Here is a 25,621-nt window from a genome sequence, read left to right on the forward strand (position 1 = left end):
AGTCGGTTAAATTTCTCAAACCGTATCCTAAATATAACAAACACATTTCTGAAAACCGGATTAAAATCGGTTCAGCGAAACCTGAGATAATCGTGGAAAAACTGAGAACCGCTTTTTTTAAGGCGGTTAGATTATGAGAGGAAAACTCAATAACGATACTGAAAAATTAAAAAAAAAAAAAAACAAAAATCGGTGGACATCCCTAAAACAAGAAATAAAAATACTCCATTGCCAACCACCACAACAACAACCACTTGACTTAAAAAGTTTACAGCCGTGGAAGCCTTCCGTACTGAAGCTATCAAGTTTCTGTTTTAAAAACAGCTTCATATAAGTAAATGGCATAAAAGTATGTAGAAATATAGAAGTTGGTAACATTCAACGTCAATGTCATTTTTACAATTTTTTTGACAATCAAACAAATCGACGTTTAGGTGTGGATTTATCGATTCTTTGATATCGATAACAAATAATGTATTTTGATTGTTCCATATTTCGATCATATGTTCCATAATATATCCACCAAATAAAGAAACAGAAAGAAAATAAAAAAATTAACAGTGTAAGATTACATTGTTGAGAAAAACACATACTACTTTTAAAATTTATGTTATGAAAACGTAATATCGCCAAAAATGACAAATTCGTCGGTCCATTCGAAAGTGTCATAAAATGTATATTACAATAAAGCTCTGCCATGTGGTTCCAGGCACTTAATAGTAGGATCAGAAGAAAACAACTACCAATAACTATACAAAAAGTATCAACCGTACAGAAATTATTCGATTCTAATCGATTCATAATTTAGAAAATTCATGAACGCATATATAATTTCACATCACTAGCAATAAGAAAGAATGAGAAAAAAAATAAATGAACTCCGTCTCCAGTGCGCTTCACTTGTATTTTTTTCTAATTTTACTGTCATTAGGCCGATAATTTAATGCATATTTTGTATGCAACAGTTATTTTGACTGCATATCGTGCGCTATTATGCTCCAATTTATTGCGGGGAGTGCTCTAAGTGCTTCTATTAACTAAAATCAATAACAATCAGTGACCAACAAAGGTACGCTTGTGTTTGCTTTTCAAGCATATAACCTGTGTTTTGTGCTAGCGTCCGGTTGGCGTCTGTCACAGTTTTGCGAAAAACTACAATAAGATTCTTATTCAATTGGAATATTCGCGTGGAAATGCATTTATTACAAGTTGTGGTTTGTGTATTACATAGAGGTGTTTCGTTTTAGTTCCGAGATGAATTATGAAGCTGACAGAGCCATGAATCAGAAGCGTTTGCGAATGGAGGGCGAGCCGGGTCATGTTGTGCAAGGAAATGGTTTACCGCTCAATTATATTGGTGAGTTTTTGAAGTGTTATTGGTAGTAAAAGGCGGGAAGAGTGCGCGATGAGTGCGCACTCGCGGTTAGCTCGATAAGGCGCCGATCGTGCGATGCTGTGTCGAACCATTTTTCCCGCACATATTTTGGATGAAAATCCGTGAAAGGCTTGTCTAGATCAGAACTTATAGTAAATATGCCATAAAGATTTTTATTTAGATTGTGTTTGTCTTAATAAATAGACAAACACAAGCAAATAATGCTTACTTTTGTACAATTACCTGAAAGATGTTCTGTTTTATGAGTAAACTTTTGTTATTTTATGTTCTACTTAAAATATTTGTTCCATCTCATCAATGTTTTAGGCCTACAGGCAGTGCAATAAAATATTATTTTCCAATAAGGTAAAAAATATTGAGCTTGATCTGATTCTGAAAAATGTTTTTGTTTTAATTTCTAACTTTGAACTTGATTTTGATGTATTTTTTTATTTATGGTTGAAGTTTGGGCAATATGATTCTTATTGGACTACTGGATAACTAAATGATAAAAAGTTATACTAAACCAATTTTGGGTGTTAATACATTCCTTTTGCCAACTCAACATAAAAAATTAAACCATTCTCTTTTAAAATTGTCTACTGTATAACCCGTAATCACTCTCACTTTAATGTTTTATCAAATAATAATGGATATTCAAAAAAGAATACAGACAAACATACAAATGTTCCTCTTGCTTGTAGAATATTATGGATTTTACAATATTATTACTAAGAAGATGTGTTATAAACTAAGTAAAAGTTGTTTCATATTAGCTCTAGGTTCAACCTACCTACTTACTCGTTTGTCAGATGTTTGCTCAAATGTTAGGTAAAGTGAAATTAAATGGTACAAGGCCAAAATAATCTCAATAAAACAATTTTTTGGAATATAAACTGTTTTCCTGAAAGGGTAACAATTAAAATAGTGGGTTTGTTTGTTATATCTATATTAAACAGAGATATAAAATAGTTGGTATTACTATTCACTGATCATCTTACCTGTACCATATTCCCTAAAAAATTAGAGGTCCATTCCAGTAATCATAGCATTGTTATTTGACCTTTGTTTCAACAGGGAAACTTAACAAAATTTTGTGCAGGTTTCATTATCTATCTACTAAAGCAGATTTTTCCTAATGTAATGTCCTTTAGTTAAAAATCTAGGCTTTGCCCATCCTTGCTAGGCCCAAGTAGAAGGTGCAGAGAGATAAATGTCAGTAAGCAGATGATATAGGTCCCGCCAGGAGTCAAGAATTAAATGGTGTTGATTATACATGTACCATTGGAAAGAAAAATAAAAGTATTTTTAATTTAATAATATTTTTTTAATATGATTTTATTTAACCAATATCACCTAATAGAGTGACACCTACTATATATAATGCTGTTTTCTGAATATATTAAAAACGATTTAACAACTACATACATAAAAAAAGGAACTAATAAACACTATGTACATACTTTTTACATTCCTGAACAATGCAATACATCAAAAAGGGAAACATTTATATGATCACCCATATTTATGGGGGCAACTGGGTGTGCGCGGGTAAAGGGAAGCAGGGTGCCGCTGCGTGGGCGCACTCGCCACGCATTTATGATGAAATGCTGCCTGCCCCTCAGACCCACCTCAATTTACACCTGTTATTCGTCTCTGCGCAGGTTTCTTGATTCGTGGCGACTATTATGCCTCGCACCAGCAATTGAGAACACAAACAATATTTAAGAGAGATGTAATTTATATAAGTGCCGTGTGGTTTCCGGCGACTAAGGTATAGGGTTACAAACTTGGGACTCTTTTTTTAGGCTATGGGTTAGCGACCTGTCACTATTTCAATCTCAATTCTATCATTAAGCCAAAAAGCTGAACGTGGCCATTCAGTCTTTTCAAGACTGTTGGCTCTGTCTACCCCGCAAGGGATATAGACGTGACCATATGTATGTTTGTATGTGATCTATCTGTGTGTGATCTAATGAGAGACATTTTTGGACTCATCACGGACCTCTGCTATCGACTCTCCAACTCAATTCAAACTGAACATCATTCCTTCAATTCCAGACAATGGCCACCAAATCCCTTACCAGCCTTACGCGGGGGCTTACAACACGCACTACCCGCCTCCGGACGCGTTCGCGGCGTACGGCCCGCCGCCGCCCGGGGGCTACGCCCCTCAGAACCTGTCGTACGCGCCGCCCGCCCACCAGAACTACCCGCACCACCAGAGCTTCGCGCAGCAGCCCCAGCAGCTTCACATGCCGCAGACCCACATGGGTAAGTACTGTATGTATTGGCCAATTTTTTATATTTTTCCTCTTTAGGTTTTTTTTTTTTTTTTTTTATATACGGGACAAATTACACAGATTGAGTTAGCCTCGAAGTAAGTTCGAAACTTGTGTTACGAGATACTAACTCAACGATACTATATTTTATAATAAATACGTATATAGATAAACATCCAAGACCCAGGCCAATCAGAGAAAGTTCGTTCCTCATCATGCCCTGGCCGGGATTCGAACCCGGGACCTCCGGTGACACAGACAAGCGCACTACCGCTGCGCCACAGAGGCCGTCAAAGGTTAAGATTCGATAGTTTAATTAGTTAGTTAGATGTGGTAGTTTGAGTTCAGAGGCGTTTTCGGGCTTATTATATCTTAACAGCATCCAATTAAAAGTCCTTAAGTGATTACTACTCAATTAGATAGATAGATAAAAGCTTTTTTCACTATCACAATACATTTTGGACACATACCTAATTAACAGTAATAAACATGTGAATGTGCAATGTGCATGTATGTAACACGAACAATGATGGACACAGCATAATGTCGCAGGTGTAGACACCGCGACGCTGACGATTCTGCCGGAACCGTAGATGAGCTAATATAATGATAATTATCGGCTCCAGTTCACCAATGTCTGAAAAAATCAGTTTTGATCCGATTCCAATACGGTGGCTTACGAGTACTAATGATTCTTGATCTAGTAACTCACATGGTCGAATGAAGTATCGGCCAACATACATATAGTCACCTCTATATCCCTTGCGGGGTAGATAGAGCCAACAGTCTTGAAAAGACTGAAAGGCCATGTTCAGCTACATTTATGGCTTTATGATGGAATTGAGATTCAAATAGTGACAAAAAATAAAAGGAAGAACTGAGTGTCTTAGTTTCGTATCTCAACTGAATTAAAAAATCTATTTTGAATTTTCGAAATGCGAATGTAAGTTTGTATGTTTTTTTTTGTCTCTTCACGCGTTATCTACTAAACCAATCAACTTGCAATTTTACAAATATACAATTAATAGTCTGGAGAAGCAAATAGGTTACTTTAAAAACTATAGAATAACCTGTGTCTTCTTGTAGATGGCGCTAAATTCGCGCGGGCGAAACTGCGGCTAATATTATAGTAGTTAGTTGAGAATAAAGCTTGACTCCAAAGTGCTAATCAAGTCATCCTAAATTACACCTCTACTAAAGCCTTCAAAGGGTGTAAAAAAATCTGTGAATCTTTTGACTTCGCAATATATATCTTTCCGCAGTCCAAGGATACCCGGACGTGGGTGTCCACAAGCCGGCGTGGCCTCCTCAGTCGCACCTGCTGCCACCATTGGACACACAGAAGCTGGACGTGAAGCAGCTCAAGCCGGAGATCAAGTTGGAGCCCACCGACTCCCAGAAGAGACCGCATCCCGAAGCTGATATTATGGTAAGTCTGATATTCTAGAATTTTCCAAGATGTCTCCATTGTCACACCTGCTGCCACCGCTAGACACACAGAAGCTGGACGTGAAGCAGCTCAAGCCGGAGATCAAGTTGGAGCCCACCGACTCGCAGAAGAGACCGCATCTCGAAGCTGATATTATGGTAAGTCTGATATTCTAGAGTTTTCCAAGATGTCTCCATTGTCACACCTGCTGCCACCGCTGGACACACAGAAGCTGGACGTGAAGCAGCTCAAGCCGGAGATCAAGTTGGAGCCCACCGACTCGCAGAAGAGACCGCATCCCGAAGCTGATATTATGGTAAGTCTAATATTCTAGAAGTTTCCAAGATGTCTCCGCAGTCGCACCTGCTGCCACCATTGGACACACAGAAGCTGGACGTGAAGCAGCTCAAGCCGGAGATCAAGTTGGAGCCCACCGACTCGCAGAAGAGACCGCATCCCGAAGCTGATATTATGGTAAGTCTGATATTCTAGAGTTTTCCAAGATGTCTCCATTGTCACACCTGCTGCCACCGCTGGACACACAGAAGCTGGACGTGAAGCAGCTCAAGCCGGAGATCAAGTTGGAGCCCTCCGACTCGCAGAAGAGACCGCATCCCGAAGCTGATATTATGGTAAGTCTATTATTCTAGAAGTTTCCAAGATGTCTCTGCAGTCACACCTGCTGCCACCGCTGGACACACAGAAGCTGGACGTGAAGCAGCTCAAGCCGGAGATCAAGTTGGAGCCCACCGACTCGCAGAAGAGACCGCATCCCGAAGCTGATATTATGGTAAGTCTGATATTCTAGAATTTTCCAAAATGTCTCCATTGTCACACCTGCTGCCACCGCTGGACACACAGAAACTGGTCATGAAGGTGTAACATATATACATATATAATATCTGTGGAAGACTGAAGATGGTAAGGATTGATGATGAAGAAGGTTGCTTGCAATCACGTCGGGGTCACCACTAGTGGAATCGATGATTATGACCGCCATAAAAGGGAAGATCTTCCGCCAAGCTTGGTGTTGTGTCTGGGGAACCGCCAAAACTTGCCACCAGACCGGACTAGACAACCAGGAACACGTCAAGATTGAGCGGGGTAGACTAAGCCAACAGGTCATGGTCAGAATATTGGGATTCAAATAGTGAAAGGTGCTAGTTCATCACCTAAAAGAAGAATCACAAGTTTGTTAGCCTTTCCCTTGATCACCTTTAACGACATACATGGGAAACTTATAGAGTGATCTGATTCCAAAGTGATGTACACGGATGACACAAAGAAGGCATTTTAAATTAAGATTATTTTTGTGGAAGCAACAACCGACTTCTAAATGAAGAGTGTAACGTTTTCTATGTAGCCTGTCGTTTATTCATTAATCTTTGTTTATGCAAAAAAAGCGAATGCTTCATCACGATTGTAATTCGGCAGGGTGGTGACCTGGACCAGCCCAAGATCAAAATCAAGACGGACATCTTCAAGCCTGACGACCTGGCCCACAGACCCGCCGCAGACAAGCCTATTGGTAAGCAATGCTAGATATAATTTTATTTTTTATTAATGAATTAAAACAAAAAGAGAAATCAATTGTTTGGTATAATAACTTAAATAACAAATTAAAACAGCATAACAATGTCTATCTCGTTCACATTTTTTTTCTAATTCTAAGTTTGGCCTATTGTTGACGTTATTGAAGAAAATGTTGCAGTGCAGTTTGTTACCGTCGCTTCAGCATCAGCTGACGTTATGGAAGCGGCAGTAAAATTAGTTTTAAGTAATTTATTTGAAGTCAACCAATGTTGTGAAACGAAAAGATATGGCAATTATTCAGTGATTTTCGAAGTTTCTCGTAATAATTAATAACAATTTTGAATTTGAATTCGAATTTGCAAGCCAAATGCAGAGAGTTATGAATGTGGACGAAGCGAAAGAAGTATACAGAGATCGTGGCAAGTGGAAAGATGTAGTCTCTGTCTACCGCTCCGGGTAAAAGGCGTGATTTTATGTATGTATGTATTTGCAAGCCAATCATATAAAACAAGTGGGGTTCCCACACGTGAATTAAAATTCAATTATGAATTAAAAATGTGAATGTTCGTAATGTACAAGAACATAGGTACGTAAGGCAGTCTTTGTTGTAAGAGAATAATAATGCCGTGTGGTTTCCGGCACCATCAGAAAAGAAAGAATAGGACCACTCCATCTCTTTCCCATGGATGTCGTAAAAGGCGTCTAAAAGATAGACTTACACACTTGGGATTCTTCTTTTAGGCGATGGGCTAGCAACCTGTCACTATATGAATCTCAATTCCATCATTGAGCCAAACAGCTAAACGTGGTTTTTTTATCTTTTTAAGACTGTTATCTCTGTCTACCCCGCAAGGGATATGGACGTGATTATATGTATGTATGTATGAATAATAAAGGTTAAGTGCGGGTCGTACTGGGAGCCCGTACCATAATCGTTTGCTGTAAACCAACTAGCTCGCTATACTCTAGCGGCTACTTGCCGGATGTGGTGTCTATGGCTAAACCCCCGACCTCTCATAACTTGTGAAACTAGTCCAAATAAAATATGTCCTTATTCTTTTAAAATTTTTTATCATCTCTCATTTCTCTTACATGCGACGTTTTACTGAAACGCCACAGTGGCGCCCAACGTGGGGCCACACTGTTTATTAAAATCGAGTCAAAATTTTTCGTTTGGGGACATTTACCTCTATATTTCAATTTTTTATGGTATTTGTCGTTATAGTGGCAACGTAAATGCGTCATTTGTGAAAATTTATGTTTTTTTTTTATATCGCTTTATGAGTAACCTATAGTTTTATGAGATAGCCTGGTGACAGACAGACACCGGTGGCTTAGTAATAAGGTCCCGTTTGTACCTACCTTTTACTTGCGGAACCCCCCTGAAAATTACCATACAATGTCTTTTCTTTTCAGAACCTCCTAAATCCTTGGACGCCAACAAACCCGTGGATCAACTTAATAAGGGTATGAAAATTAATTTATACTTAACATTGAAATTAATATCTGAATAGTTGAAAATAAATTTTAGGTAGAGAAGAAAAACATAACATATTATATCGTATAATCACGTCTATATCCCCTGCGGGGCAGACAGAGCCGACAGTCATCAAAAGATTGAAAGTCTGCGTTCAGCTGTTTGGCTTAATAATATAGAATTGAGATTCAAATACTGACAGGTCGCTAGACCATCGCCTAAAAGAAGAATCCCAAATTTATAAGCCCATCCCTTAGTCGCCTTTTACGACATCCATTGGGAAAGAGATGGCGTGATCCTGTTCTTTTTCTATTGGTACCGGGAACTACACTGTATGGTGAAATAAAATAAACATTAATTAAGCGAAGGAAGTATGCATAGATCGTGGCAAGTGGAAAGAGGTAGTTTCTGCCTACCCCTCCGGGAGAGAGGCGTGATTTTGTGTGTGTATGTACGTATTAACTAACTTTTTCTATGTCACAGATGATGTTCATACCGGGGAAGGCAAGCCGGGTGATAAACCTGCAGGTATTTGACATTCTTCTTTGTTATTTAATCTACACTAATATTATAAAGCTGAAGAGTTTGTTTGGTTGTTTGTTTGTTTGTTTGAACGCGCTTATCTCAGGAACTACTGGTTTGAATCGAAAAATTCTTTTTGTTTTTAATAGAACATTTATCGAGGAAGGCTTTAGGCTGTAAAACATCACTCTGCAACTATTAGGAGCGTAGAAATAATGAAAAATGTAAAAAAAAAGGGGAAAATTATTCATCCTTGAGGGCTTCAATGATGCCCAAAATAACTATTCCACGCGGATGAAGTCGCGGGCACAGCTAGTCCATACATATAATAAAATAGTAACTGACCAATGCCTGTACCTACTTGTACGATATTGACAAAAATACTATAAGAGGGATTTATATAAGATCAACAGAAGTCAAAAATGTACCATACATACATACGTATAATCACTTATATATACCTTGCGGGGTAGACAGGGCCAGCAGTCTTGCGAAGACTGAAAGGCCACGTTTAGATGAATGATGGGATCGAGATTCAAATATTGACAAGCCCGTCGGCTACAAGAAGAATCCCAAGTTTATTAAGCCTATCCTTAAGTCGCATTTCACAACATCCATTGGAAGGATCTGGTAGTGGTCATATTTACCTGATTCCATGTTTTACCTTTCACTACCCAAAGGTTCTCCTGAAATAGTTTGCTTAGCTATAAGTCCGCCTTTGCTCAACATATTCGTAACGTATGTTTCTACTACATATATATGTATTTTTTATGGGCAATGTAGAAAATTTGTATCGTATTGAATATATTTTGAAATGCCGGGAACCACACGGCACTTAGTCTCTATTACCAAAAAGGATATCTATACTAATATGATAAAGCTGAATGGTTTGTTTGTTTGAACGCGCTAATCTCAGGAACTACTGGTTCGAATTAAAAAATTGTGTTCAATAGACCATTTGTGGAGGAAGGCTTTAGGCTGTAAAACATCACTCTGCAACTATTAGGAGCGTAGAAATAATGAAAAATGTAAAAAAAAAGGGGAAAATTATTCATCCTTGAGGGCTTCAATGATGCCCAAAATAACTATTCCACGCGGACGAAGTCGCGGGCACAGCTAGTTTTATAATAATATAATAATGTCATTTTTGTGCAGAAGCGAAGCCCGAGGGCTCTTCAGAAGGGGCTGGTATCGCGCAGACATCCTCGGAGCCCAAACCGCCCGGAGAGAAACCGTAAGTTTGACTTTATATATCTATACTAATATTATAAAGCTGAAGAGTTTGTTTTGTTTGTTTGTTTGAACCCGCTTATCTCAGGAACTACTGGTTCGAATTAAAAAAATGTTTTTGTGTTGAATAGACCATTTATCGAGGAAGGCTTTAGGCTATATAACATCACGCTGCAACTTTGAGGCACGAAGAAATTATGAAAAATGTGAAAATAAAAACGGGGATAATTATTCCTTCTTGAGGGTTTCAATGATGCCCAAAATAACTATTCCACGCGGTTGAAGTCGCGGGCACAGCTAGTCTTACATAAATACATATATTCATGTCTTAATCCCTTGCGGGTTAGACGGAGCCATGTGTCTATAAATCTTTATTAGTAGCTATCGACCTACCTAACTTACCTTGGAATCGAGGACGTCCTGGTGGTCAGGTCAGGTCAGGTCAATTGTACCCGAAATTGAAAAACTCGCATAAAGAGAGTTATTGGGGTTTAACGGAAGAATTACGCAGGGGTCGTGGTAAATGGGTAGTTTTAGTGTATCTCTGGAAAAGAGACGTGATTATGTATGTAATTTTTGTTTTCTAAATAAAATGAATAATTTTATTCTATACAATTAAACGATATATATACTACGTATATCCCGTGTGAAAAACCCTTATCAATTAAAATTCATTCCTTCTCATCCAGCCCTGAAGATCGGAAACCGTTCAGCAGTCCAGACCTGAGTAAGCCCGCGTCCACACCGGGCAAAACACCCACCCCGGGCTCTGAGGTGAGTGTGAGTAGACCTTTATATGTCCATCGGGCTACATTCACTGTCTCCCTTCCGAAATACACGGACGGGATTATTTTTATATGTGTTTTCTCTTACAGATTTACGAACAATTTTGAATATAGAATATTATTTGTAATTTAAATCCATAGACTTCGGAATAACATAAAATAATAGAAGTGGCAAGTACTTGTTAATGTGACGTCGTAATCGATGTTTGATACATAAGGTTTATTTTTAATGATTTATAACTGCGTGTGACGAAGGACTACGATACAATATTCCTATAGTATCAAGTATAAAATGGCATTTCTATTGGCTTCTATTATTCCGATTTCTACGTGTGAAGCAAACATTGTTCAACGACATATGAATTAAGCAAATCTTCTATGTGATTTTTTTACGTTTTCAGCAATCGACGAGTTAAAAAAAAGCATATCATTATATAATTAACAAGATATCTTATTAATCATGTACACAGCCAATGCCTTTCTTTCCCTGTCGTGGGCCTGCTGGAAGAAATTTCTCTAGAAATAAGTAGTGCACTTGTACAAAATTTATCTTTAGTTTAAGTTCTATTCTTATTTAATCCTCAATGTATATAAATATATATAAAAAAACAATAGCTTGGCGGAACCTAGCACCTAAACCAGGTCTTGCCTGTATTTTGGGGACTATGTCCGTCCGATTAGTTCCGTCCACCAGGCAAATTCACTGAAGCTAATGCTAATAACACATGTTTATCATTTATATAATCCTCCGTGCTGTAATAGGCTTTCCTACAAAGCTCATCTTTAATGTACTTTTTGCATTTTCATTCATTCATTTCAAGAACACTTCATGGTAATTTGTTAGAAAATCTTATACATACAATTAATCAAAAATGATTTCCCTACCTTAGCCAGCCGATGTGCTGGGATCAACAACTTATAATTGTTCCGCAGTGATCTACTAGTACATTCACCTGCTCTTTTGAAAGAGTCTAAAGTGTTAAGTTTTTCCTAACATGCATAATGTTATGGAATATGTATTGGGAGGGCAACGTTAAAATATTTAGGTTCTTGAAAAATTCTCTAAGCGAATCTCTTTACTTTAGACCGTAGATAGCTCGAATTGCCCTTTTTTGTAGAATTAAAATATTTTTCAAAATAACTAAAATATACTAGCTTAGCAGTTGTCACATCCGTCAAATACGACGAATAGCGTATGCTGCAGAACTAAGCCGTATAGAAAGTTTCAAAATGTGAGCATGCCATTTCAAATTTGAATCTAATGTTTTTCCTAAGAAAGTAGAACTATCAACAAAATCTAATCTTTTACTACTTATATGCAAATAACGCGACGCCAGTCTGTTTCTCAATCATGCAAGGCAGGTCGTTAATATGTATATACCAGAAAGAGAAAAGGTCCCAAAATGGAACCTTGCGGTACCCCTATTTATACCTTAGCTCCTTTCGATTTTGTATTATTTAAATCTACCGTTCATTATTATAGATTGTTGATTATTCTATATAAAGAAAAATAATAATAATAAAATACAGTTTATTTCTGCGATTTTTGTTTTTTTTTTCATGTAAATATACACGTACTTACCTTTATATTGTCGACACGATAATGTCTAACATGGCCACGGTCGCGTATATCGATTAGTGCCAGCAACGCCTCGGTGTCAATTTATAATATTCAATTTTAAATGTTTATTGCATATCATATACAGAAAATCAGTTGAATAACACTTACTGCTCATAAGTAGACACAAAGCGAACCTTGTCGGGCATCGCAATTTTAAAGTAAAACGCCTCACACAAGTCCGCCTAACAACAGCCGAAGAAGCGCGGGCGGCCTAAAGGCTCGACGAACAAGCCGAAGCCGCCGGGCACGCCGCCGCGCGCGCCCGCGCCCGGCCCCGCCGCGGCCCGCGCGCCCCCGCCGCGCGCCCCGCCCGCGCCCGCGCGCCCCCGCGCCCCCGGCTACCAGTACGCCGTCAGGCCCTTCAGGAAGGACTTCTCCGGGATACAGTTTAGAAGGTGAGGGGATTTTGTTTTGGTTGGTATGGCAAGATTCATGTACCTTTATGCACGGTAATCCCACTGGATTGTTTTGATATCTCGTTAAATGATTTAATTGAATCGTGCGAAGGCTAGTCCTATGTCTTTTGTTTTTCCTGTTTTTGTCTGTTATTAAGTAATTTAATTTAATAACATTACATTTCGATGATGTGTGATCAAAATTATCAATTTTCTAACAATTTTACTAACCACAAAATATCTTTTTAGTGATTTTATCGCAAATCACGTTTATATGAAATCTTTAGCGCCCCTGTACGCGTCTTAAATGTCAGTTGATCTGAGACAGCTTCGTAACTTAATGTTTTGAAAAATTCTTTTTTTTTATTCAAACAAAAATTATATAAAAATTACTAACTCCCAATATCTCTGTAATAGCTTTTGAAAGGTAATCAATAGTGTAATATTTTTATTAGTCAAGTAAAAATTTAAAAAAAAATCGAAAATGACGTCTAAGTTCTCTATCCAACCGACTGCATTTATTTTCTTGTAAAATCCCTCAAGGCGATGGAGCGACGATTGCCTCGACTCATCGCACATACCGAACGAGGTTTACTTCGGCGATGTTGCCGTCTCCATGGAGGTGTTGTTCAACTATTACGACGCTAACGCCGAGCGGGAGAAGCTGGCAACACAGGCCGCTCACATAGCGGCGCAGAAGGCGGCCGCGGCCAAATTGGCGGCGGCCAAGTTGCAAGCGAGAGGCATTATTTCCAATGAGGTGATTGCTTTGTCATCTCAGACTGTATTCCCGTTTGGATATGGTCGATATTAGTTTTTTTTTTTGTGTAATCTATACTAATATTATAAAGTGTTTGTTTGTTTGTTTGAACGCGCTAATGTCTCAGGAACGCTTGGTTCTATTTGAAAAATTATTTTTGCTTTGAATAGACCATTTATCGAGGAAGGCTATATAACATCACGCTGCAACTATAAGATGGGTTTTTCGCAAATTCCACTTTAACTATAGTTTTTATGTTCAGACTTTAGGTATATATATGCAAAATTTTAATAATATTGGTTCAGTAGATAACGCGTAAAGAGGAAATAAATGAACAAACAAACTTTATTTCGCATTTATAATATTACTCTGGTTGGAAATAACAGGGTTCCGTACATGTCTTTTTCGAATGCACATCACAGACATTCAATAATTGACACAGGATTATTTATCTGTTTGCTATATTCTACTGGTAGAGAATGTAATTAGCATTAAGTCCACCTATTGTACATTTGAGGCTCAATAAAGTTTTTAAATTAAAAAAAAATTTTATACCAAAATGTGAATTTATTTTTTGTTTACAGGTGACAACAGTGGATTCTTCATCAGACGACGACTCCTCAGGGGAATCCGGCAGCGATTCCGACGACAGCGATGACGTAAGGGTATCCCCTATTTTCTTTTTTAAACTAACCCCTTGTATATAATAAGTAGTTTTAATTTTAATTAAATTTAGTCGTATAAGTAGCGAGTAGTTTAATTTTTTTTTTTTAATATAAATAAGTGTGTTCGCTTAAGCCGTAATAATTTGGTATTTCGGAAGGGAGTACTGGGCCCAGATGGGCGTAATTGCTTGTATTTTTTTTTCTTATAAGTGTGTGTATGTTTGTGCTTTTAGCTAAGGTATTAATTAGACGCTGTACGCAAAAAAAAAATATATATTATATTACCTTACAATTCCAGGACCATTTAATATTTTCCCCGTGGATGTCGTAAAAGGCGACTAAGGCAAAGGCTAATAATAGAGTACGGATTCTTCTTGTAGGCGATAGACACTAGCGACCCGACACTATTTGAATCTCAATTTCATTATTAAATCATACAGATGAACGTGCTTTTTCAGTTTCATCAATAGACGTGTCTACATGTATGTATGTATGTAATGTAGTCGTTCGCAGCGAAAGCGGTCTTCATTTATTTTGTAAATATCTCGGAAAGGTACTGAACCAATAATTTATTGAATTAATTGCGTCATAGAATATTAAATTTTCTGTCACACGTATGCCATTACGATGCTTCACTTTTTTTCAAGCCACATTACGTCTGCTTTTTTTTCTACGTCTATGTGGTCACTTGAAAAAAATATTCTTGTTTGAAACACTCATTTTTGTTCATACTTCATTTCTCTTCACATTTCTTTCTTTATAGCATAGTGTCTATTCATTCCATTGTAAGCTTTTTGCATCAAAGCTTAAGGCACAAAGTTGACCCATGCCTCCACCATCCTATCTTCTTCCTGTCGTTATCTCGGTTACATTCTCACCCCTCAGGAGAAGACTACTACCCAACCTGCGACTTTTAACCATGGTTCTGTATTGGACCACCCACCACAATTCCTTCCCATAATACATTTCAATTATACATACATATGTACATATAATCACGTCTATATCCCTTGCGGGGTAGACAGAGCCAACAGTCTTGAAAAGACTGATAGGCCACATTGAGCTATTTGGCTTAATGATAGAATTGAGATTCAAATAGTGACAGGTTGCTAGCCCGACGCCTAAAAGAAGAATCCCAAGTTTATAAGCCTATTCCGTAGTCACCTTTTACAACATCCATGGGAAAGGGATGGAGTGGCCCTATTCTTTTTTCTATTAGTGCCGGGCACCACACGGCGCTATACTTATACATACATACATATACATAACAACGTTTTTATCTCTTACGTAGTAAAAAGAGCTACCTAACAGTCTCGAAAAGACTGAAACTTTATTGATTTAATAACTGCAGGACGCCCCCCTAAAACGGGGTCCGGGGCGGCCGAAGGGCTCCAAGAACAGCTCCCCGCGGCCGACCGCCGCGCCCGGGGCGCAGCGCCGCGGCCGCCCGCCCGTGCCGCCGGAGCTGCGGCAGCCCGGCATCACAGACATGAAGAAGTTCTGCAAGGCAGCGGGGATACGGTTCGACTACAAGAAGCTGGTGGAAGGTAACAATACAATACAAATTATCTTTATTGCCCCAAAAAAAAAAAATACATAATGTTTATAAAAATAAAGTACCCGAAGGTACTTAGCTAAAAGTACCCGAAACCGCCGACCTTGTATGAAGAGAGTTATGAATGTGGATGAAGCGAAGGAAGTATGCAGAGATCGTGGCAAGTGGAAAGAGGTAGTCTCTGCCTACCCCTCCGGGAAAGAGGCGTGATTTTATGTATGTATGTATGTATATAAAAATAACGGGGGGATTTGAAAAAAGAACGCTCTAAATTGGGAAATTTGATTAAAAAGATCAAAAAAATATAAAAGATCACTATTTTTTCGCTTCGCTTCAAATTGAGCAAAACAAACTAGTGTGAAGTGAGTTTGAAAAAAGAACGCTTCGAATTTAGCGCAAGAGGTTGGTGAAAGGCGAGTTTGAAAATAGAATATTTTGAGTGACACTACCACTAGCATGAGTTATTTGAAAATGGAACAGCTTAGTGAGCTCAATACTGGCATGAAAATGTCTACCTGTTATTTGATAAAAAAAATCGAGATTGAGACATAGGGAATACAAAAAATATCATTGAAGTAATCTTTAATCCATGAATATGTAGGCGTTTGCCTTCAATCTTGTATGTAATGCCATGTTTAACTGACATTCACAAAATTAATTAAAAAGAAACATTCAGACATTGTCAAAAATTTGGCATTGGCATAATATTTTTTAAATAACAGTTTTCAATTTTTTTTACAACATCCTTCCTTTCAGGTTGCACAAAGAATAAAGAACGAGTCCAGAAAATGTTGGACCTCCTCATCGAAGCGGGATTAGAAGGGAAGCCCACGTTAGAGAAGTGTAAAGCGATCAAACAGGCGAAAATAGACAAGAAAGAACAAGAGAAGCAGTCGAAGAGGGAAGCGAAGGCGAAACATAAAGAAGAAGACGGTATGTTACAACAAATTTTCTTAAATAAATAAATAAATATATACGGGACAAATTCCACAGATTGTGTTAGCCTCGAAGTAAGTTCGAGATTTGTCTTACTTATTCATCCGTCAGCTGATTGTTGCGTGAATTTGTATCACTTTCACTGCATATTATTAAGCAAAGTATAAAGCATCTCTTTCCGCGTCTGTCCCTTTGTATGTATGTATGTGTGCTCAGAACTGTAAAATTAAACATGTACAATTGTTGTGAGTTATTAAAAGAATAAAAGTAATTTTGCGGGGCACGTTGCATTAAAAAGCGCGGCACACACAGAGAATGACATATGTGATATATGACATATACCAATTATACAAGAAAAAGTTGCGAAAGTTGCGTAATTTTAAAGATTTAAGCATACAGACAAACAGACTAAAATAGCGACTTTGTTTTATACTATGTAGTGATACCCGTGCATAGCCGGGGCGGGTCGCTAGTTTATCACACACCAAACTGAATCTTCTTCTTCGTCGTTACCTTTTCCCACATATACGTAATTTATATCTATATGTAGTATATAAGTAATTTATTTGACGTCAACCAATGTTGTGAAACCAAACGTTTTGACAATTATTAAGAGATATCAAGTATTCTATAATAATGAATAAAAATGAATAAAAATTTTGAATTTTGAATATACACACACACACACACACACACGTGCCGTGTGGTTCCCGGCACCAATACAAAAAATAATAGGACCACTCCATCTCTTTCCCATGGATGTCGTAAAAGCCGACTAAGGGGTAGGCTTATAAACTTGGGATTCTTCTTTTAGGCGATGGGCTAGCAACTATTTGAATTTCAATCCTATCTTAAAGCCAAATAGTTGAATATCAGTCTTTACAAGACTGTAGGCTCTGTCTACCCCGCAAGGGATATAAACGTGATTATATGTATGTATGTATGTATGCACACACACACATATACCTACTACACACCAAACTGAATGTTGTTTGACTTCGAATCCGTATATGTAGGTATGTTTGTATGTATGCACACACACACACACACACACACATACTTACTACATACACACCAAACTGAATGTTTGACTTGGAATCCGCCAGGCGAGCCAGCGGAGCCGGCGGGGCGGCGCATGACGCGCGGCGCGACGGGCGTGGCGCCGCGCAAGCACATCGTGATCTCGTCGGACGAGGAGGACGACACGCCCGCCGCGCGCCGCACGCTCTCCAAGCTGCGCTCCAGCGTCAACGACCACTCCGACGACGAGTAGGTCATTATATATTATATATCTATACTAATATTATAGTGCCGTGTGGTTCCCGGCACTATTACAAAAAAGAATAGGACCATGGTCCATGGATGTCGTAAAAGGCGACTAAGGGATAGGCTTATAAACTTAGGATTCCTCTTTTAGGCGATGGGCTAGCAACCTGTCACTATTTGAATCTCGGTTCTATCATTAAGCCAAATAGCTGAACGTGGCCATTCAGTCTTTTCAAGACTGTTGGCTCTGTCTACCCCGCAAGGGATATAGACGTGATCATATGTATGTATGTATGTATATTATAAAGCTGAAGAGTTTGTTTGTTTGAACGCGCTAATCTCAGGAACTACTGGTTCGAATTGAAAAATTCGTTTTGTCTTGAATAGACCATTTATCGAAGAAAGCTTGAGGCTATACAGGGTGACATTTAAAACAACTGCATCCTTTTAAACATAGACTATACCCATGCTACTGAGCCGTTTGAGCCTATTTTTATTTAAATTTAACGTCATCATTTTCACATTTAAAAAACCCACAATAATACGTCACACGCTTTAATACAGACCAATACTACAAAAAGAAATTAAAACTAAACATGTAAATAAATGTCTGAAAAATAAATTATTTATCTCAATCCGCAGGTAATTAACTTCCCTGCCTGGTGACCTCCATAGTGGTTGTTTAGGCAGTGAACAGACACTAGCGACCCCTAGAAAGTGCTTCGACGGGAGCCGCATTCCTACTAATATAGGTTAACAAAAAAAAAGGTTAGCACGTGACACATTTTATTGTATAACAATGACATTTTGGTTAGAATCGACGAATCTATCAGTACGAGTATTTTGATTTGCTATAATAGTGTGCTACTTATAGGAAAATAACATACTGTGCCGTATTCGTTTACGTAGTGGGAATAGAATGACGGTTGAGTAAGAAGATAGTGTGTTTCGCGGTTTATTTGAATGGATAAAAAGCGCCTCTAGCGGATATTATATGGAACTACACGAAAAATTACATTGGAGTGTAAAAACAATAATTGTAGTATAAGAGTGCTTTTTTGAATAGAAATCTCTTCCAGAAGACATGTGAGAGAAGAAATGATTATTTATCAGACGTCAAGTTGAGGGATTAAAGCATTTTGGCGTATAATTTTTTTTTTATTCGCTAGTAATGATAGTCAAAACTCGTATCAGCCGCGTGAAATAGTTTTTCGTCTAAATATGATGATTTAAGAACTATTTATCAATTAGTTTTGGCCAAAATCTGATAGAAAACTTTTGTATAAATTTCGGCTGATGTAAATTATTTTTCTTTATCGTGACACAGTATTAAAAATAAAATTTATTAGGCCTACCTATATTCTAAAAATTTACTGTATTACGATAATGGAAAATAAGTTTGCAGCTAAGAAACCAGACATATTTTTTTAACAAGATTAAATTAAAATTATTGATATATAATAAATTGTTGGAAGCGTGCGAAGCCTTAAAAATAATTGTAGTGTGGATTTGGAAGAGAGACGAGACAATAGAGTAATATGTTTCGGAATTCTATAAGTAGTGAGGGTTGCGACAATCGGTAGATTTTTCAAAGCGCCAATCGTAATATTGAAGATGTTTCTTAACACAAAATTGACCTAAAAGGGACTTGCATACATATATGACTGAAAAACATTAAGAAATTGGATAAATAAAAAAGTTGGAAATTCCAATCGGGAATTTTATCGATGTGCTTATTTGCTATTGATTTAAATCTTAATTGGACCTTAAAGCTACAATAGGCAAACCTTCTTCTAAAAAATTATTCGTGCCTAATTATCTTATATAAATATGAAAGAATTCATTATTGTGTTTCAATAAAATCTAAAAAAAAAACTTTTTTTTAAATTACTCTTTAGTGGCTACCCCTTGTTGCAACTCTATAGATGCGTAGATCTTTGGCTTTACAGTTCTTTATAGTTGAGACGTATCGTATAGCAAAGAAAGCAATGGAAGTTTAGAAATTTTACTGAAGTACTGCTGGTTATTATGCTTATTTAATTTATTTTTAATGGCAACTAACTCATTTGTCGCATTTATATGCGTGTAAACGATATCGAAATTATAATGCTAAGCGAGTCAAAAATTTGATTTTAGAATTTTTATTAATACTTGTTTGTTTTATCAGACTTTTTTCGGCATTAATATTAAGTAACTTTTTTTTTAAATGCAATAAATGATGCGAAACAATGCACAAACACTGTCCGAAGGCAGTTCGATGATCTCTTCCATTCTTATTATATATTATTCGAATTTTGAAATAATATTGGCAGTTTTCTTCGCATTAGGTTTGATTTCGAACCATATTATAAGTTTGATAAAGTCGCAGGGACTGGAATGATATACAAGGAATTTTTTTTAAGTGTGAATGAATAAGTTTGGATATGGAATGAAGTGTAGGACTAAAATCCCTCGCCTATATAAGTAGAGATAGAACGTGGCTTGTTGTACTGGCACTCATATTGTTCATTTGTGCCTATAAATTTAACTAATCTATGTGTGTGAGTTCATATATCTATATAATTTTTCATTTATTTACATTGTAATAGGAGAATATTTTGAGTGGAGTCAGATTTTATACACTAGTTTTTAATGGAAATATAATAAATTGGTGACACCAAGAAGTTAACATTAGGTATCTTTAGGTCGTGTATATATTGAGAAAAAAAATACATAATATTATGTGTCCTACTTTATTTTTGTACAGAATTATATTGGAACGTTTCAGCTTTGTATATAGCAATTACAAAATGGCGTGAAATTGCAATGTGAAGCGGATTGGCTGTAGATCGTGTTTATTTATGTTCGGTTCTTATAAGTTTAAGAATTTATTTACAACGCTGCAAAATATTTGCATTTAATAAGCAAGACGCGTAAGAAACTATTATTTCTTTAAATTTTTTTTTGGCTTGCAATACTTATATCGTTGCAATTATATATATGGCAACATTTAACTAACAGTAAGTGTTTTAAAAAGGCATTTATAACATTTCGTATTATCACAAGTTATGTCTTAAAAATCTTTACAATTTTACTACATACAAATACTATGTTAATTGCTTCTAATTTCTACGAGGTTGCCAGATACAAAGGTTTTTAACAAAAAGGTACCCATATCTCAACTTATGGAGCTCAGTGTACTTTATAAGTGTAGAAAGTAGTTGAAGACCGTATACCGTTTTTTTAGCCTAATTATTGCTTTTTTATGACTATGGTTATGGCAAAAAAAAAACGTAATCTACTCCAATGTACGTAATTAAAATTGATGGAACCCAATGTCATATATAGTACACATATCGTCAGCCCCCCTTGAATAGGAGGTGATTAATACACAAAAGACACTATTAAGATTTTGTAGGGATTCAAGAGCTCTTTCTGCGCTGATAGAGAGCAAACGCGAGACCAGCGCAGTCCGCCCACGATTCAGCTTCTATTACCGGAAAGTTGGTATAGACGAGGTGTGGTGAACACTTCGCCTCGTGAAACGTAATTTATGTTGCTATCCCACCACTGACACCATTTTATGTAAAGAGTGGTTTTGAAAAAATGCTTCACACACGATTGTTACTTAAGCATAAGGTCGAAAATCTGCTGTATTGATGAAGATTATAATTGTCAAATATTTAACTCTTCTAAAGCTACCAAGTATGCTGGAGGTTAAATCAAAAAGTTCCATTTAACAGTGAAAAGACGTCTAATTTAATAAGCACCTTCGGAGTCGAACTAGTTCAGAGGTTATGGAGGAACAGATGTACATCCATACCCACATACATACAGGTCAACATCATGATGGTTTCGTTCGCTATAGGTTAAAAAATAAAACACCGTCATTTGCTTACATCTTTATAATTACATTTGATTTATTTAAAAGTACCAGCATTATAGGGAAATCTGAATAGTAAAAAAGGAAAAACTAAAAAATAGTTAATAATACTTTATAAGCACACTGACCTCCATAAGCAGATAAAGTTAGACTTTTTAAAATTCATTTCATTGTGCAATTTTCACTGGAAAATTTAACGTGACCTTGTTAATGACACGTTTTATATTCGCTCTTTTTCTATCTCTGAGGATAGTGATAAAGAAAGAAAGAGAGGGAGGACATATGACTTGTCAACGTAGTTTTTCAGTTATACAAACGAAGCTATGTTATGTCTTTTTGAATTTTAAATAATAATAAATTTGAACTGGTAATTCTTTTTGGCGGATAATAATGATGAGATGAATCTCAATTCCAACGGAAATTTTCATAATCTTGTTTTGTCAGTGCAGCTATCAGTATATATATATATATATATATATTTATGGTAATATAATATACTTATTTAAAAACATTAGCAAATGATGAAATCAGACGCAAGCATGTACCTATATCATAAAATCAGAAAAATGTCTGTTGTAAGTCAATCAGTTAAATAAAAGATCTCAAAATTAGTGAAAAAAATAATAACAATTCAGGAGTCGAAGGCGATATACATAGTACAGTCAACAGCATATCACCTATACAAAATGCCTCTTTTTACTGTGTGATAGAAGCAAACTTGATATGCGGTTGGCTGTAGTAACTATATTTAAAAAAAAAACACTAACATTGAGAGTCACAGTATCTATTAATACATACCTTTTTTTTTAAATTACTGTTCAATTGATTTTACACTAGACTCTTGTTATAAATACTATAATAGTATTAACTCCCACTGCATTTAATCAATTTAATTTTTGAGATACGAAGTATGATAACTATACATACATATATGCATAAAGTAACTATCACAAGTGACATTAAATAATTTATGAAAAAAATATTTTTCGTTACTATTTTAAGTATCATTTTATTTATTCACGAACGATATTTTATTATCGCTAAATTGGGCCGAACATTTTAAATCAAATTAACAGTAAGACAATCAAATATAAGTTTAAAAAAATATATATTGGTAATGCTCATCTTATGTATTTAAAAGTGTGTTGTAGGATGTCAGATTATATCTTGATTCCAGTAAAGATGTGATTAGTTTTAGACGAGAAAAAAACCCACTGACAAAAAACAGCTGAATTTATTAAACAAGGTTTAGTTTGTTACATATAGAGTGTTACATGTAATTTTATGTATATAAACTCAAAACTTAATGTAACGTGTATACGTTACATTAAATTTTGAGTTACGTTTATATATGTATGATATATAATAATTTTATTATTCGTTTCGCGCCGAAAAATGTATTTAAATACCGGTAAGGAAATAAAAAAAATGTTTTAATGACTTACTTAGATAAAGGTAGGTACTCATTTAAGTCGAACAAGTTTCGAAAAAAATAATATTTTTTTTAAGTAATAATCGATGTCAGTGGGATAATCGGCTAGTTTTGATTGCGACGATGATAAACTATGAGTCATGTACGCGTATGTACGATAGGGAAATCACAATATCATTTTTATATTATTAAAAAATTGTACATATTAGTTTTAGTAGAATTAACCTTAAGTTTAACTATCATTTAAGAAATAATAGATATTTGTATTTGTAAGATATGTTTAGATGTGTTTGTTTTACCATAAAAAAAAAATTAAATATTATTCGACCAATTTAACGAGGCGGCTTATGTTTCCCCCTTCAAAAATATAGCAATGTGCGAAGCGGCCTTAGCACCTGCCTTTTTGAAATGGTCGAGTTGTAGTCAACTATATATATATAATAAATATTGTAATAATAGCTTAAGAGTAATGCTTTTCACCGGCATAACTTGTATTTTAATTGAAAATCAGCATAACCCTGCCAATAAAATGAGGCATTAATTGAATTTATTTTTTTATTTTTAATCTAAAGCGTGCAGTAGAGAAAGGTATTTATTAATCTTAATATCAATTTGTACCCGTGTGTACTGACATTTATCTATTTCTATTAGCAACTTTCAATAGTTTCAAAATCTTTGAAGTTTATGGGTTAACTACTTACTATCAAAATATCAACAGACAGTACTATCTACTATCAATAGTCATGGGCTTGAAGACTAGTTTCAATTGTTTGGCTTAGTGGTGAAATTTTGATTGAATCTTAATACCAGCTATTATAAAATTTCTTTCAAAATGTTTTATAAAAATAAGATTTCTTGAAGCGTATATTTGCCTCCTTACCTTCATGGAAAGTACTATCACTTGGCAGGTTAAAGTGAAAAATGAAATTTACCAAGTTAATCTTTTGACTTAACATGGCGCTGGCGCCTTCTAATAAGCATTGTTCGCTGGCTGGTTTTAGTCAATTGAATTTATTTCAATTTAGAAGGTATTTACTATACTTATAACATATACCAGCAAAATTTTGCGAATTTTTCACAGAACTGATATAAAAATGCATACGCTCGAATTAAATAGGTTAAATCCAAGCTACTTTAGACAAGCCCCATATTTAAACTGATAAAATTTTTCATCGAAAAAATTTTTGTCCATGATTTTCGTAATTGGGAAAATGCCGCTCTTAGATACACTGATATGTTGTTAAAATTTATATGTCAGCAATATGTACGATTATACGATCACCAGACGTTACATATCTAATATTTCGTCTTCACAGAAATCTGAGACGGAACAAAAGCGTAGGCTTGCATTTTGTATCATTAAGAGTTTGTATGAAACATGTCACACGCAACGCGCAGCCGTAGAAATAACGGCCACCAGCCCGCCTCCGGTTTCTGTATGTTTTTTGATAATGTCTAACACCAGTTGTCAGTTTTAGCATCAACCGAGCTATTCCCGAACGTTGATAAGGCATATGTTTTATTGTCTGACTCTTTATCTGAGATTAATCAAAGAATAAATTCATGAACGCTGACTATTTAACTCTTTCCATCACTTCGGTTTATTCCAAATAAGGAGAGAAGACATATGCCTTATTTTTTTTCATGTTCGTGAATCAATCCCCAAGTTCAATACTTAATGGGGTATTGCTATCGGTAAAAGCATACACATTTCTTACCATATTATAAGTTTAAAATTATAAAACCCTAATATTGGAGAAAATTATGAATGAGTGTACGTTGTATATAATGTAGCGATACGTTAGTACGTGTGACAAAATGGCGGCTTGTAACAAAATGTCAGTGAACGTGCGGAAAAATTGTTTGCATTAAGATTTTTGTAAAAATATTAATTTTTCGGTCGTAGAATGCCATATTGTGATTAGTTTAGCTACACGAAGTATTTTTCAAATAAAAATATCTATGTATACATGATGAGGAATTGTTTTATTTGTGTAAAAATTAGTTTTTAATATTCTACGTAGAATAAGAGAGGCGGTGGCAGAGATTTTAAGGAGTCGAAGCGTATACCATTGTGGTACTTATGGTCATGTAAGTACCTAGCTATTACTAAGTACTTTCTCGCTCACTAGTAGCAAGCACCGTGTAATGTAAACCATTTGACACAGGTTGCGTTTTGCGGGCAGCGGCCAGGTCAAATTGAGCATTTGTCTCAAATCAAAACGAATAAATGTAATATTATTAGTGCAACGCAAACAGGTAAAAGGTGCTTTTGAAATCCTAAGTAAAGATTATTTGTACTGTAATTCTACAAATTTCCCTCTTCAGTACCTAACATAACGCGCGTGACTGACGGAGTTATGAGAAATTAAATCATCTATTTGTTTGAACCGATTGGTATAATTGTCGAGTACTATTAGGTACTTGATATACCTAAGTATTTGTAGTTTGCCTGATAAAATTTTGTACTTTCCCATTAGTCAACATCGGATCTGA

General features: G+C 36.1%; 1 protein-coding gene across 6 annotated transcripts; it reads left to right on the top strand.

Moving 5' to 3' along the window:
- Positions 1 to 868: 868 nt before the first annotated feature.
- Positions 869 to 25,092, top strand: LOC106133259 (nucleolar protein dao-5). Of its 6 annotated transcripts, none has more exons than XM_060950587.1 (16): positions 869 to 1,069; positions 1,248 to 1,357; positions 3,437 to 3,658; positions 4,920 to 5,086; positions 6,521 to 6,614; positions 8,036 to 8,086; positions 8,580 to 8,624; positions 9,774 to 9,852; positions 10,538 to 10,628; positions 12,447 to 12,649; positions 13,193 to 13,409; positions 13,994 to 14,074; positions 15,426 to 15,621; positions 16,386 to 16,562; positions 17,672 to 17,838; positions 18,474 to 25,092. In XM_060950587.1, the coding sequence occupies exons 2-15, from the start codon at positions 1,255 to 1,257 to the stop codon at positions 17,836 to 17,838; spliced, it is 1,893 nt and encodes a 630-aa protein (XP_060806570.1). In that variant the 5' UTR covers positions 869 to 1,069; positions 1,248 to 1,254; the 3' UTR covers positions 18,474 to 25,092. The 6 variants fall into 6 exon arrangements, with proteins under 6 accessions (XP_060806570.1, XP_060806571.1, XP_060806572.1 ...); XM_060950588.1 differs by having other exon boundaries at positions 13,994 to 14,068; XM_060950589.1 differs by having other exon boundaries at positions 10,538 to 10,622.
- Positions 25,093 to 25,621: the final 529 nt, after the last annotated feature.

This window comes from Amyelois transitella, chromosome 22 (genome assembly GCF_032362555.1).
Source record: "Amyelois transitella isolate CPQ chromosome 22, ilAmyTran1.1, whole genome shotgun sequence".
NCBI lineage: Eukaryota > Metazoa > Arthropoda > Insecta > Lepidoptera > Pyralidae > Amyelois > Amyelois transitella.